This window comes from Ochotona princeps, chromosome 13 (assembly GCF_030435755.1).
Source record: "Ochotona princeps isolate mOchPri1 chromosome 13, mOchPri1.hap1, whole genome shotgun sequence".
NCBI classification, from domain to species: Eukaryota; Metazoa; Chordata; class Mammalia; order Lagomorpha; family Ochotonidae; genus Ochotona; species Ochotona princeps.
Window position 1 is genome coordinate 37,962,809 of NC_080844.1, and position 15,297 is coordinate 37,978,105.

The 15,297-nt window shown below is 55.2% G+C and overlaps 1 protein-coding gene across 4 annotated transcripts in view; it reads right to left on the minus strand.

Annotated features, from left to right (window-relative positions):
• DLG5 (discs large MAGUK scaffold protein 5) overlaps positions 1–15,297 on the minus strand; it is a 101,900-nt gene that overhangs the window by 23,469 nt on the left and 63,134 nt on the right. For all 4 annotated transcript variants that reach the window (XM_058671676.1, XM_058671678.1, XM_004583516.2 and 1 more), the window contains exons 6-13: positions 11,701–11,960; positions 10,098–10,410; positions 5,796–5,980; positions 4,328–4,453; positions 2,578–2,710; positions 2,064–2,191; positions 1,339–1,514; positions 1,060–1,163 (exon numbers count right to left, since the gene is read on the minus strand). In XM_058671676.1, the coding sequence (XP_058527659.1) occupies positions 1,060–1,163; positions 1,339–1,514; positions 2,064–2,191; positions 2,578–2,710; positions 4,328–4,453; positions 5,796–5,980; positions 10,098–10,410; positions 11,701–11,960 (1,425 nt within the window). The remainder of the gene's footprint in view (positions 1–1,059; positions 1,164–1,338; positions 1,515–2,063; positions 2,192–2,577; positions 2,711–4,327; positions 4,454–5,795; positions 5,981–10,097; positions 10,411–11,700; positions 11,961–15,297) is intronic.

Here is a 15,297-nt window from a genome sequence, read left to right on the forward strand (position 1 = left end):
GCTAAGTCAAAAGTTTTCTCTTAAAAAGTACCACAAAGTGATTATCTTAGGAGCTGGCGTGATGGCTCAACTGGCTAATCCTCCCCTTGCAAGGGCCAGCATCCCATATGGGCACTAGTTCGTGTCCCAGCTGCTCCATTTCCAATCCAGCTCCCTGCTGATGGCCTGGGAAAGCAGCTGAAGATGGTCGAAAGCCTTAGGACCCTGCATCCATGTGGGAGACCTGGAGGAGGCTCCTGGTTCCAGATCAGCTCAACTGTGGTCATTATGCCATTTTGAGAGTAAACCAGCAAATAGAAGACTTTTCTCTCTGTAAATCTGCCTTTCCAATATAAATTTTTTTAAAAATAAAGTGACTTAGAATAATGGATTCTGTTTTTCTCTTAACTTTTCCATGCTTAGCAATTTGCCATGAGGGTAGCTGTTGGGCTCATTGGCTAGGATGCCACTTTGCAATTCCTGCATCCTGTGTCAGAACGCCTTGGATCCATCCCCCCTCCTGCTAGTTGCAGACCTGGGGAGGGGAAACAGCAAGTGACAGCTAACTGCTCCCAGATTCTGGCGCGGACCAGCTCAACCCAGGCTTCTGCAGGCACTCAGGGAATGAACCAATGATGGGAGCTCTCTGCCATTTACGTGAAGCGATTTCAAAAAACAACAACAAAAAAGAAAATTCCTGAAAAAATGGAATCAGAAAAGAAGCTCAGTTTGGTGCAAACATTCTGAAATCCATGCACAGTTTCTTTATAACATTTTCCATGAATTTTTTGAAGACCACTCCTACCCCCATACATTCTTATGTAGAGAAATACATAGAAAACATTCATGGAAGGTTGTTTAAAGGAGACAGTCACATAAGTGAGTCAGTTCCCTTCTAGATTTTTTTCTGTATTTCCTAATTTTCTACAGTTAAGCAGAAATTTACTGATAAAAGAAAATCAGTTTTACACCTTCGCATGATGCAGCATTCAAGCACCAGGTGAGCTAACAGCTCATTGACACTCTCCCTTCAACCCTGCCCAGTGCCATCCGACAACCCCAACTCCGGCTGGGACTCACCGCAACAATCCTGTCTCCCACGGCCAGGGACCCTTCTCGGGCAGCGGGGCTCCCAGGCACCACGGCAGCTGCGTACACGCCACTCTCCAGGCTGATGCCACTGTCTGCAACCACAGGAGATCACTACCCAACCCGCAGCCTGGTCGCCCACTTTGGAGGTCAGCACCCTTCCCAGGCCAGTGAGACCCACGCCCCGGGGAGGCCCTCCTTCCAGCAGAGCACATGCCTCTGGGTACCATGTGTGCCCAACACCCCCGCCATGCCCAAGGGCCCACTCACCCTTCTGTCCACCGAGGCTGATGTGCAGTGGTGTCACCACCTTCCCACCCAGCGACTTCCTGCGTCGCACTACCATGTTGATGGCACCCTCCCCATTGAGCAGAGCCTTGATGGCCTGCTTCTTGTCCTTGTTGATGAGGTCTACGTCGTTGATCCTCAGCAGCCAGTCGTTGACCCTGAGGAGCAGCGTGGCCAGCTCCGTGACCACATGGGCCTTGCCAGCACCCTCAACCCTGGCCTCCCAATGCCAAGAAGCAGGTGGCTCATGCACACACTGAGGAGTGGCTAAACATGCAGGTGCTAGAGCTAGATAGCCTGTGGCTCAAGTACTGACTCCGCCACTAAGTCTCAATATCCTCATCTGCCAAACAGGGCAGCAGTCACACCTAACTCACAAGCCTGCAACCTGAATCAAAACTAACTTCTAAGAAAGTGCTCATCTCACGCCAGCACTGAGTAGTCACACTGAGCCAGTGTAAGCCACTATGGTATCCTTACTGTCTCACGTACCGAGCAGACAACGCACACCCATGTTGTTATAAGCACCACCTGAGCCCTTTCCCATCCAGAGAGGCCAAGCATGGTGCTTGCCAGTCAGGGAGCAGTAAGCCGCACACAGCCAAGAGGCAGGCAGCTCCCCCAGCCAAGTCCCGGGTGCCAGGAAGCATCCTTCTCATCGCTGCCATGGGCTGCAGGGCCCCAGCCTAGATCCCCACAAATCCTACCTCAGACGGCCATCAGCAATGCTTCCTTTGTCCACCTTCGTGACAAATATGCCACAGTCCCCAGGGAAGCAGGGCTCGTTCACGCCTTCCGCCATATCAAATCCAAGTGCCTTCAAGTCAAAATCCTCCTGTCAAAGTGGTAATGGCACCCATTATATAGCAGAGACAAGAAACAGCTAGGCCCTGGACCCTCACCCAGCTCTGATGGGGCCACCTGCTCCCCAAGATGGAAACCTGTGACCAGCTGCCACCTTCCAGCCCCCTCTTTCCCTTCCAGAGCCATTCCCAGCACTAGGCTGCCTCCTCTGCCCTCTATACCAGGACAGGTCTGCTGTAGCCCAGTAGAGACAGCCGCAGGGAACATTGGGTCAGGATACACCTGGGAGGAGGAGCCACACCTCCAAACTGGCAGCTGCAACCCAGTGGGCGCAAGGGAGGACCCTCCTCTCCCCCACGTCCATCCTGAGTCTCCACTCAAAGGGTGGGGGGAGACAAGCTGCAAGAGATAGCTTACCGTCTCCCTCTCAAACTCGACAACTTCCGTTTCCCATTCCATGGAGTCCGTGTCGATGGCGGAGTCGTGGGAGCTGTGGGCCATCAGCTGGCGGAATCGGGCCTCCTTTTCCAACTGGGATTCCATCTGTTCTCTGTGAACAGACAGAGCTGTGCTGAGAGCCCCTGGCAAGCTGGAACATCCCATCACATCCCAGCTCCGAAGTGGAGTGGATCACGCACAAAACCCAACATTCCTCCATCCCCACTGTCCTCCAAACCAGCCCTCCATGAAGTCAGGAGGAACAGGTGGGGGAAAGCGGATTCATGATGGTTTTCAAAGAAATCCTGCCCAAATGAATCTAGGGGTCTAACGCAAATCACACCCAAACACCAGGAGGAATATGTGCAGCTATGGACAAGACGATCTCAAAATTCAAACAGAGGGGCTGGTGAAGTAGCCCAACAGGCTAATCCTTTGCCAGCATCCCACATAAAGCCAATTTGTGTCCCAGCTGCTCCACTTCCCATCTTGCTCCCTGCTGTGGCCAGGAAAAGCAACAGAAAATGGCCCAAAGCCTTGGGACTCTGCACCTGTGTGAGAGACCCAGAGGAGGCTCCTGGCTTCAGACAGGTCCAGCTCCAGCCATTTGGAGAGTGAACTGGCAGATGGAAAGATCTCTCTCTTTCTATAAAACTGCCTTTCAAATAAAAAATAAGTGCTTTTAAAAAGTCATACAGAAAGGAGTCAGAATAGCGAAATTTCAGAATTCTGAAATTGAAGAATTAAGCAGGAAGGGCCAATGCTATAGCAGAGCAAGTTAAGCCACATCCTACAATGCTGGTATCCCATGCAGGTTCATGTCCTGGCTGCTTCACTTCCAATCCAGCTCCCCACTAACATGTCTTGGAAAATCAACAGAAGACAGCCCAAGTGTCTGGGCTCTTGCACCCATGTGGGAGACCCAGAAAGAGTTCCTAGCTCCTGGCTTCAGAAAGGCCCTACTCTGGTGATGCCAACCAACCAGCCAGCCAGCCAGCCAGCCACACACACACACACACACACACACACACACACAGGCTGCTCACACTCCCGCCATCTCTGCCTGACACCACCAGCTTGGGGAACATCACAGCAGACTAAGCCACTGCTGCCCCTTTTTGAGCCCAGGTCAGTCCCCAAGCAGCAGCTCCTGGGCTCAGCCACCTGCTAGCTTAAAACTCTAGTCTCCACATTCTCAATGCACTGCTAGGGCCACCAGGTGTTGAAATGACACCCGGAGTCGGGGGGCGGGGGGAATTGTGGGGGGCATGTGCTGTAACTGAGAGGAGGTTGTCTGATATCCCCAAACAGCAGGTACCCCGAGACAGATGGCCAACCAGCAGTGACAACTTCCTTTACGGACTTGTCTCCCGGATGGGCCTGCCCTTGGTCTGTCTCCTCCTTATACTGTATGAGTCCCACAGGGACTGGGACTTGGGTCTGCCTGCATTACTTTCCTCCCCCCACCCCAACAGCCTGAACCACACACAGTGGGCGCTCAATAAATCCTGACTGAATGAGTGAAGCTCCAAGGAGGAGATGAGTGAATGGATGCTATCCATCTGTCCTGAAATCTCTCCTCAGAGATGGCTGCCCTGTCTCACCACCTCACCTGCTGCTTTGTGTGTTCCCAACACTCGAAGTGGAAAAGGCATTTGTACCCATTCTACAGATTCATGGGGATGAGGCAGGGGACCCGAGGCCCGGGCTCACACCTGCCCCTACCTACTTGAGCTCCTGAAGCTCCCGGCTAACATCGTTCCTCTGTTTCCGGGTGTCATCCAGGCTCCGCAAGGCCTCAGCCAGCTCACTCACTGCTCGGTCCCTCTCTCGCCGCAGGTTGTCACACAGTGTCCTGGTGGAAGGGCGGAGGACAAGGTTACCCGGGGGTCACCCCCCACTCTCAAAACATCCACCAGCACCTGCCTCCCCACTCCAGAGGCACTGGAGTGTTTGGGGGCCAGGAGATGAGACCACCCAGTTAATCCCCATCACCAGGCTACACATGCCAGATTACAGTTTCCAGCGCTGGTCCAGCTCCAACCCCAACCCTAACCCTAACCTCAACATGCAAGCAGGTGCTCCATCCCAGCACCCACATGACTCCGATCTACCTACATACAGGCTTTCCTGCAGGTGGGCTGGGGACCTTCCAAGGACGGACTTAGTCCTAAGCATCTCTAGGAGTGGAAGTCTAGCTGGGCTCTGCAAAATATGGACACCCCCACCCCCAACCATCCCAGCTGCCCAAAGAGGAGGTGAAGACGTATGACCTCAGAGCAGGGAACCTGTGCTCAATGTTCACTCCAGAAATGGGGGTGCCCAGAGAGCTGGACCCCAGCTCTCACAGCCCTGATCCTGTTCCCACCTCAGCCAAAGCTCTGCACAGGACTGTACCCTGGAGACACCTGCAGAAGAGGTGGGAGCAGATGGGGAGCACCCAGGGGCCTAGGTACCCAGCCACTTGGCCTCTGCAGGGACAGCACACTCCTTCCCCGTCCCTGCCCCAGACAGCCAGAGGGATCTTTGAGAATCACCTCCACAAGCAAGTGGCTACTGCCTCCCCCAGTACCAGGACCATGGGTTCTGTCCATCCTGCCCCAGCCCACGATCATGTTCACCCCTTGGCTTCCCTTTTGAGGAGCTCCTCACCTGCCCTCAAGACTGGCATTAATTCTTCTCCTCATGACTGGCCCCAGCCTTGCTAGCACCCCTGCCCCAGCACACCACATGGGCTCCATCTGCCGCACCCTGCCCTCTCTGCACCTGCAAACACACCCACATCCATCAGGCCCTGGCTGAGGGCCTGGTCCTGTGTGCATCTCTGTCCTCCACTGCCTGGACCATGAAGATTGCTTCCAAGCCTCCCCTACTTCCCAGGTGTCCTTTTCAGAGGCCTTGGGTGCTGGACCATTGTCGGTGCCTTGTGAACAGGTGCTAAGATGTTCAGCTCTCATCAGTGGCATAAGAGCCTGGGTCATGTCAGCTCACCAGGGTTCCCAGGACACTTGGACACGCAGGGTGACACAAGCTGGGGGTAGACCCCATGGCTGAGAGGCAAGGCCAGGGTATCAGCTCAGGGTAACAGAGAGGAATCCAGTGCCTTGCACCTCACCTGACCCGAAGCACAGGATTCAGACCCTCCCAATAGACCCTGGCACACCCTAGGGAGATACCAGCCCATGCCAGCCCTGTACCGGATGCTGTCCCGTTCAGCCACGATCTTGTCACGCTCCTGGAAGGCCCAGTCCCGCCGGCACTTGGCCACGTCCGCCTCCTGGAGGGCTTCCTTCAGCTCCTGGCACAGAGCCTTGCACTGCTTTCGAAGGATCTCCACCTCCTTGTTGGCTCTCCCAGCGTCCATCGTCACAGTGTCTTTGATCTGATGGAGGCAACAGGCAGGCAGGAGCAATAGGTTACTGAGCCTTCTGGGTCAGAAGCACCTATCAGCTAGGGCAGGGGTGGGATGGTCCCTGCACCTGGTATCTCTCCCCGGCTCTGGCTCCTGCACAGCCAAGGTCAGGCGGCGAGTGGTTCCAGACCTCACCCCACCTTCTACCTGGCTTATTCTGTATAGCTAGCCCACAACACCAGCACAGTAATGAACTCTCACAATAACACAGGGCCATCAAGGGCACACATGCTGCTCAAAACCACTACCTGCCCTCGGGCACACCTTAGTTAAAGGAGACAGCACTGTGTAGTCAGCTGGAGCCCTGGTATCCTGGTATCCAGACATTTCTCTGTGGCTCAGGCCTCCCGAACATTCCCCATTGGATCCTCAGGCCTTTCTGCTGCTGCTCCACTCCTCTTAGAAACCACAGGGAAGCAACGGCCTCAGCCATGGTCAAGGCCATGGAGCTGTCTCCCATGAAGGATGCGGCTCCAGCTCCTGAGCTTTCTGGGTGAGCACAAGAACATGGGGTGCCCCACAGTGGAAGGACACAGGGAGCCAGGGGCTCAGGATGTACATACAGCACAATGTCTATGTCTGGGATCACAGGGGTCCCCACCCAGCCACTTACATTGAGCCACTTCTCAGTGGAGTCCAAGGAGCTAGAGATGCAAGCCCATGGGCCCCCCAAGTGGGCCTCACGGCAACCCACTTTACTCAGACCTCCCACTTGCCAAGACCCCGTCAAGTTGCCCCCATTTCCACTTTGCTCCTGCTCCTTTTGTTACACTGTCATTGAAAGCATCAAAGAGCACTCTGCATTACTGCCTTCAAGAACCCAGTAACACATCTGTCAGCCAGTCATGCACATCTCACTGTGCCCCCAGACCCAGGGCGCACAGTGCTAGGCTTGGGCTGAGCGTTAACACTCTGACTTCCTTGGCGGTTGGCCCACCTTGCCCCAGGTCATTACTGCCACAGTCACTGCTGGTCTCCACCACCAATGCATCTCAATGGCTTCCTTGTGAAGGACATGAGAAGTGAGCGGTTTGAGTGACGGGGCAGGGGTGGAGGCCCAGTGACCATGGTGACATGGACTGTGGGCATGTAGGGCATGCAGCATCCTTGCATACCACACTGCCTCCACATCAGACCTTCCTTACTTGGCAAAAGCAGCACTGGCCTCCCTCTCTTCAGGGGGGTGTGTGTGTATGTGTGTGTGGTGCCTAGGGCCACAGGCCTCTCTGCAGCCATGTGTGTGTAGGGGGTTTGTTTGTGTGTCTGGTTGGGAGTCTGTGCCTAGGGCCACAGGCCTGGGAAAAGACAGGCTGGCTTCAGGAGACTCCTGCTTCACCCTGCCCTGCCAAAGATGACCAGAAGGACATGCCTAGGGGGTGTGACCCACACCGAGGGTCCTGCCCCCACCCCTAGGGTTCAAGCCAACGGTGCTCCCTGAGGAGACAGCTCTCAGGTGGGTCGCCCATCTCCAGAGGCAGCACCTGCCTTGACAGCCACTCTTGCGTGCTCCAGAAGCACCCCTCCCACAAGGGCTCTCCCTAGGGCCCGTGTAGCCCAGCTCCTCCAGCAGGGCCTACCATGGGATGGACAATCGCTTGCTTGTGGGGGCAGCAGAAAGGCAGGGACAGGGGCACCTGTGGTACCTGGCTGGCTGGGTGGGGAGTGGGGCCTGGAGGTGGGGGCAGAGTTGGCTCTCCTCGGAGACAGGCCTTGGTCAGCAGGGCTTGTCCAGGAAGCAAGTTAGAACACAGGAGAACCTCATCAAGCAGCCATGCGGCCAATAGCTGCCCAGCAGCCCCACCCCCTATTGGCCAGGCACCAGTGACCTGAGAAAATCTATCCTCATTGGACAGGGTCAGATGGTGGCTGGCCAAAGTCATTCCATGCACAGGAACCTAATCCCTGGGAGGCAGCTGCTGGAGGGCTGCGGTCCATCCCAGGGCACCCATGCTTCAGACCCAGAGTGGCACAGCCCACCTGTGGCCTGTGGGGTGGGGGCGTGGGCCTCTGACTGCTGTAGGGGCAGGGTGGGGTTTCTCCTCTGTGGCCTGCTGACTGGGAACAGTGCCTGGAAAAGATTGCTGCCTCAGCTGACAGGCAGACTTGACACCCAGCCAGCACCCCCTGCAAAGGCTGGGCATAGGCTTCCAGCTGAAGGACACACCTGAGTACTGACAGGGCCAGGTCAGGCCCTGGGTTTGGGGAAGGGGAATATACTCCCCTTGCATGCTCCACACTTTCACCAAGAACCTCCTTGGTAAGGCTCCAAACCCTGCAAATCCTTCTAGACTGGGGAGGCCAACACTCCAGGACTGGCTGCCTTGGTTATAGCCTCGGCATTCTCAGTGTCTCCTCTGTGGCCTCATGTGCCTGAGCTGAGACAGACATCATGCTCCAAGGCTTGAACTCAGACGCCAGGGTGAGAAGCTGAGTGGGTGGGCTTTCCAGGTTGATGATGGAGCCCTAACGTGTGCACTCATGGTCACTGCCCATGAGGAGCTGGGCCTTCTCCATGGTGATACACAGCACCTGTGCCCGGCTACATCTGTACGAGCCTCGGGAGTGTGACACTGCACCATATGGTCGTTCTCACCCACAAAGCCAGATTCCCAGTGAGTGCCCTAGCCCTCTTGACACAGACAGGTGCCACAGTGACCTTGGCAGGCCACTTGGCCTCATATACACACCATGTGAATGTATTCTTGATGGTCTGTCGCTCTGTTGGCAAGCCACGCTGAAAGGCACCTGCTGTTTCTCATTCCCTCTGTGTAAAAGAGGAAATGGAGGCCCCAGGAGGGCACGTGAGGAGGAAGGCTCCATCACCAAGCATAGGCCTGTGAGACCCTTGCATGCTGGTGCCCTGGACATAAAGCAGAGTCACCATGTGTGAGGTAGAAAGATGGCCTGGGTGACCCCCAGGGCCTGCTGGCACTCATGCAATGTACCCCACTCATGCAACGGGCCTGAACCTCAACAACAGGCTTTCTAGCTCTCAGAGGCCACGTGATAAACCCGTTTGCAAACACCACATGTAAGAGCAGAGGGGAGCACTGCTGTGACAGGGAAGCACTCACGTCCAACACATTCACTCCATTTGCAATCAGATCTAGAAGTGCTCATCAGTAATGGACTCTTCACCATTGGACCTGGAGTCAGGAACCCCATAAAGAGGTGGAGGCAGCCACACAAGGAGGATGCAGGGAGCCCAGATGACAGCAGCTGGGCAGCTGAGCTGGGAGGCCGGACACCGACGCTGCTAACACCACAGCTCCCCAACCCCTGAGGTACACTGCCAGAGCCAGACTTTAGAACCGGGCCCTTGGGCTCAGTCTGCGGCAACTCTTCCAACAGTAGCCCAAAACACCCACTAAAGAGCTGGTGGGGGCCCGGCGGCGTGACCTAGTGGCTAAAGTCCTTGCCTTGAACGCGCCAGCATCCCATATGGACGCCGGTTCTAATCCCGGCAACTCCACTTCCCATCCAGCTCCCTGCTTCTGGCCTGGGAAAGCAGTCGAGGATGGCCCAATGCATTGGGACCCTGCACCTGCGTGGGAGACCCGGAAGAGGTTCCTGGTTCCCGGCATCGGATCGGAGCGCACCGGCCCATTGCGGCTCACTTGGGGAGTGAATCATCGGATGGAAGATCTTCCTCTCTGTCTCTCCTCCTCTCTGTATATCTGACTTTGTAATAAAAATAAATCTCTGAAGAAAAAAAAAAAAAGCTGGTTAGCAGATGCATGTGGCTACTCGCAGAAGTTCCCCCCTACACACACAGGCCTACGATCTGAGGAACTTGGCCCCGAGATGTTCCTTGAGACGTTGTTGCTTTCTGGCACAAGCCTCTCTTATCCATGGATTAAGATGGATTAAGGTGCGAGAGTGTCTGTGTGTGCCATCTGACCACAGGCTGGGGTTTCCTACCTCGCATGCCCTGCAGCCCAGACCAGAGCTAGACATTGAGGGGATGCCTGGGTAGTGACCGGACAACCCAACCAGCACTGAATTTTAAAGGTCTAAAATGAGGGGCCCTCCTTTCTAACCCAGGAGGCAGCTCCCAATGGGCCCCGGGCACTGCTTGCCCGCTTACCTGCCGTAGCGCCTCCATCTCCTCGCTGGCTGCCTTCTTCTCAGATGTGCTGCTCTTGAGCTTGGACTCGGCCAGCTCCACCTCAGTCTGCAACTTGTCCAGCTCAGAGATGACCTGGTCGCGCTCGCTCATGATGAGCTTGTATTCGCTGTACACGGCATCACGTTCCTCCTTGTACTTCTCTGACTCCTTGGCCGTCTTCACCTGTGTGGTCCGCAGCTCCGTCAGCTCTGACTGCAGCAGCTCCATCTCCCACTGCAGGTCCTTGTTCTGGGCTGTGGCCTTGTTCAGCTCGTGGTGGATGGCCTCGAACCTGGAGAGAAAGGCAGCTGAGATGTGGCTGGAGCAGGAAGCTGCCTGGCTGCCCCATGGCCTACTGGCTGCCAGCCCTGCTGTGCCGGACAGCCAAGCGTGAAGTTTCGATGAGGTCACTCCCGTAGCCCTGAGATGGAACAGTCACGGAGCCCAGCACCCTGGACCTGGAGTCTGTCTCGGTCACGAACAATTGAAGCTGAACTGAGGATAGCACGCCTTTTCTTTTGCTGGAAATGTCAGCTAGTTTCTGCCACAGTCAAGCATCATTATTTTTCTTTTTTGTAATAAAAATAATAAATAATAATAACAAAAAGGCAGCATGAGAACCATATCCAACACAAACACGGCCTTTAGAGTCCTTTGGTGTGACCACCTCATTTTACAGGCATGAATGGTACAGCCTTGAGACTCGGGCAATGGTCCAAGGTCACGAGGTTGGCTCAAGAGCACAGGTTGGCCCTCCCAGGACAGGAGGCACCTCCCCTACAAGCAAGCTGCAAAGGAGGGCCTGCTCCCTACAGCGGAAGACCGCAAGTCCAGCAGAGAATTCCACTCGGAAAACAAAATGAAGGGTACCCTGACAACCCATGTGGGGAAACTGCATCCCGGCCTCGTCCCAGAGAGTCTGAAACAGAGACACCTGTGCGGGTCCAGCCCAGAAACACCCAGATCCACGGGCTACCTGGGAGGGTCATTTTTCCTGGAAGCCTGTAAGAGCGCCAAGAGCCACTGCAGCACAGGACACATCTGAAGCAGCACTGTGGGGGGCACGGGAGCGGCCGTGGCTGTTGGGGGAGGTTCCTTAATAAAAAGGTGTCTGGCACAGTACTCGGGATGCTCATATTCCATGTCAGAATGCATGGGTTTAAGTCCTGGCTCCACTCCCGATGCCAGCTCCCTTCAAGTGTACACCCTGGGAAGTTGGTTAAACTTCTGCCTGTGGTGCCAGTTCAGGTAGCTGGGTTTCTGCCACCCCATGGGAGACGTGGCTTGCATTCCTGGTTCCTGGCTTCTGTCTGACGGGACCCTGGCTGTCACAGGCATTATGAAAATGGACCAGAAGATGGGCCCTTGCTCTTTTCCAGATAAATTAAATGAAATGATTTTTAAAAAGCAATGTCCAATGGCTGGAGATGATTTCCCTCCTGACAGTGGCTCTCACAGACAACCTCAAACCCACCGAGCAGCAGTTCCGGGACAGAGGCTGCCTCGTTGCCTGCCACTCTGCCAGTGAGGTGTTGAATCGGCTCGACCCCAGCTGCCTCCCAGTGCCGGGCCTGGCTCCTACCTCCTCAAGGAGAGGGCGCACTGGTGCTGCAGCTGGATGGCTGTGTCCCTCTGTTGGGTCAGCATCTCCGTCTGCTTCAGCAGGCGCTGGTTCTCCTCCCCCAGCTGTTCCAGGCGGCTCAGGTCCGAGTTGTGCATGGCGACCTTCTCACTGTACCTCTTGCGCAGGGCGTCGTAGTCTTTCTTGACCACCTCCAGCTTATCCATGGCCGTGTCGTACAGCTTGTTGAGGATCTCCGAGGACCCGTTGTGCTTAAGCACCTGCGGGCCAGACAGTCGGGTTTACTCAGGGCAGAGCTATGGGTGGGCCAGACCTCCCCACTCTCACTTCCTGTCTGAAGGTAGGGCTACAGTGCAAGGCTGCAGGAGAGGCCTCAGAAGGTGACCTCAACATCTTGATGCAAATGTAGAGTAGTGCCAAGAGACCCCATGGAGGCCAGAGCTGTGGCACAGTTAGTTAAGCCCCTGCCTGTGGTGCCAATATCCCACACTGGTGTCAGTCCTTGTCCTAGCTACTCCACTTCTCATACAGCTCTCTGCTTACGCATGTGTGAAAGCAGCAGAAAACAACCCAAATGCTTGGGGCCCTACATCCATGTGAGAGACTCAAAAGAAGCTCCTGGCTCCTGGTTTCAAACTGGCCCAGCATTGGCTGTTGCAGCCATTTGGGGGTGGGTAGGTAGGTGGGTGGAATGTGTGTGTGTGTGTGTGTAGAGGCCCTGGGGCAAGGGTCACTGCCACATGTATTCTAGGATCAGAGAGGGCAAGTGGGAACCTAGGGCAGCCAGTGCTCACAGGGAAGATCATGTCCCCGGTGAGACTGTTGCCCTCTGCACTATACCCACCACAGCGAGGGAGGTGAGTGGGAGGGGAGAGGGGAAGAAAGCCTGCTGACTGCTGCCAAGCCCCCAGGGTACCCAAGCCCTGGCATGACTCACTCCACCTCTGTGGGTTTCAGTTTCCTTATTCCCCAAATGGCAGGACAGAACCGGAAAGGCCTGCTCAGCACTGCCAGCTCACAGTCCTCAAGTCACCTGCCTCCATGGCCCGGGGCTCTGGGTTATCAGATCTCCCGCAGGCAGAGAACCAGAACTGTGAGGACAGAATATTCCCTTTGGAGGGGAGCAGCATGGGAGAAAGAACCAGTCACAGCGGCCAGGAACGCCAGCTCTGCACCACAGGGCTTCAGGCTCAGACCAGAAGCCTTCTCAACAACCAGTCCCCTCCAGACTCATCCTTGCTCCTTTTTCTTCCTTTTCTTCTAATACAACCCCCCCCCCTTTTTTTTTCAAAGGAAATCAAAACACAAAACTCATTTTCAAATGGAGCACACAGGTTCCTCCTGTCCTTAAAATCTTACAGAACAGGAATGCGTACTGACAAAGTCAGAAGGCCACTGCCCCGAACACCATGCTGACATGTAAAACCTTCCAAAAAGCAAAACCAAAAAACAGGGAGTGGGGGGACACCTCCCAAACATGCAGAAGAGCATAGCAACAGCAGTACCCGAAATTTATGCACCCACAGCTCAGTCTGAGAGGAGTGACAGGATCATCAGCCCTGAAGGCCTCAGCCTTTTTATCTGCTTCCCTTTGTCCACAGCTGGCAAAATTCGTGTCATTCCAGATTCCATTAGCAAGATGTAACCTCATGGCGTCTTACCTAAGAACCCCATCCCCCAATTTCTCGTGGCCCCTTCCCCAACTCCTACCTACCTACCAATCACCTATGATTATCTCATTCACCAATCCCTGGGGCCCACTGTAGCCCCTCCCAACCAATTCCCCAAGCCCCCCACACCTTCCAGGCCCACCTGGGATGTATAAATGAGCCTTCACGTGCCCTTTCTCCTTTTTACCTGGCTCCCCACCCTGTCCTCCTCCATCTTGCCCCTTCCCCTGCCCTAGCAGCACCCCTATCCTGCCACCATGGTTGGAGACGTTTCCGCTCAGGATCTCTCTCCCTCCGCCACCTCTCCCAAACCTACCCTGTTGGAATAAAGGACCTCCTAAGCACCTCGCTGCATCTGGCATTTTGGCTTGTGGTAAATTCATTGTGAAAAGAGCACTTGGTTATGGAAATTAGCCATGTGTAAGAACTTAATTGCAAGTAAAAACTAACATTATGTGCACCTAAAAACTAACACAGCCTCCCCTCTCACCATCCATGTCTCTAAGTGTTGTCCGAGCAGCTAAGCACTACAGGTGTGGCTCAAGCCCCCAGTGCAATTTGGGTGGGGGCCCCTGTCCTACAAAGTCAGCCACTCACCTGAGGCTGCTGCGGCTGTCTGTATGCAAGGCTGTGTATGCCCAGATGTGTCTGAGAACCAGGTTGCCCACTCCAGGAGCTTCTGCTTAACTTAATGCTACTTTCCAAGCTTCTCATCTCTGCATGCATTTACTGGAGAGGCAGGAGACAGACCAAGAGCTCCTAGCCATGGTTCACTCCTCCAACACCCACAAAACCAGGATTGGGCAAAGGCAGAAACCCAGCAAGCCAGTCTTCCCCCAGTGGGTAGTGGGAACCCATCACAGTACCACCTCCAGGGGGCCACATCAGCAGCAGGAAGCTGGACTGGAAGCAGAGCTGGGCCTGAAAGAGGCTCCGAGCTGGGGGGCAGGTGAAGGCACGAGCATCTCATCCCAGGCGGGCCACACTGTCCATCCAAGTGGCTTCCTACTCAGGTTGACGCAGGGTGAGCTTTGCACCATGACTGTGTGCCCCTAGCTCTGCCGTCTGACCTGGGATGCACACACGTCTGCCCTGGTTTGCCAGCATACCTAGCACTGCCATGACCTGGCTGTACCTGTCTCATCTCCCCCACAAGTAAGCTGCCCATCTCTGTCCCTAGTGGAGCAGCCATCTGGGGACATGGGTTCACCACCCCAGCTGGACAATATCACACTACCTTCCCTGATGGCCATACCAGTTTGTACACTCCCAGTAGGACTTCTCAGCGTGACATCTACAGCCAACTTGGTCCCCCCTCTGCTGCAAAATACACAACCCTTCCCCTCCACAATCTTGAAGCAGACAGTTCGAGTTCACGCACCTGTGCAAGACTAGTGTCCAGAAGCCTTCACCTTGCAAAACCAAAGCTCTAAAGCCATCAGACAACTCCCAGCCCAACGGTTTTCATTCCACGCCCTGTCTTCACATGCCCTAAAGGCAGGTGAGATCCCCTCTGGCTCCACGCCCACCTGCTTTACAGCTGGACAAAGCCACTGCAGCCATCAGCGCACAAGGGGGCAGTGCTGGGAAGACCAGACAGAAGTGCTCCCCTGGGTCTCATTCCTCCAAGCTTCGCTTCGCCGATAGATATTTGGGGGAGGCCTTGAGATGACACAAATACCTACTTCTGGACAGGGCTGTGGAAGAACCCACCTTATAAATGTGGTCTATCCTGTCTTCATGGGGAATAAATGCACCACGATGCCCCAGTCCTGAAGAGCTTACACCTGGCCGTGCAGGAAAGCCAGGGAGCCAGGATGAACCCCAACTTCCTGGAGAGGAGGTCTGGTCAGGGGAAGCAGCAGGGCAGACCCAGGAACCCCTTCTGATGCTCCATCTGGTTGTCATGAGGCTTAGAGAGGGCAGC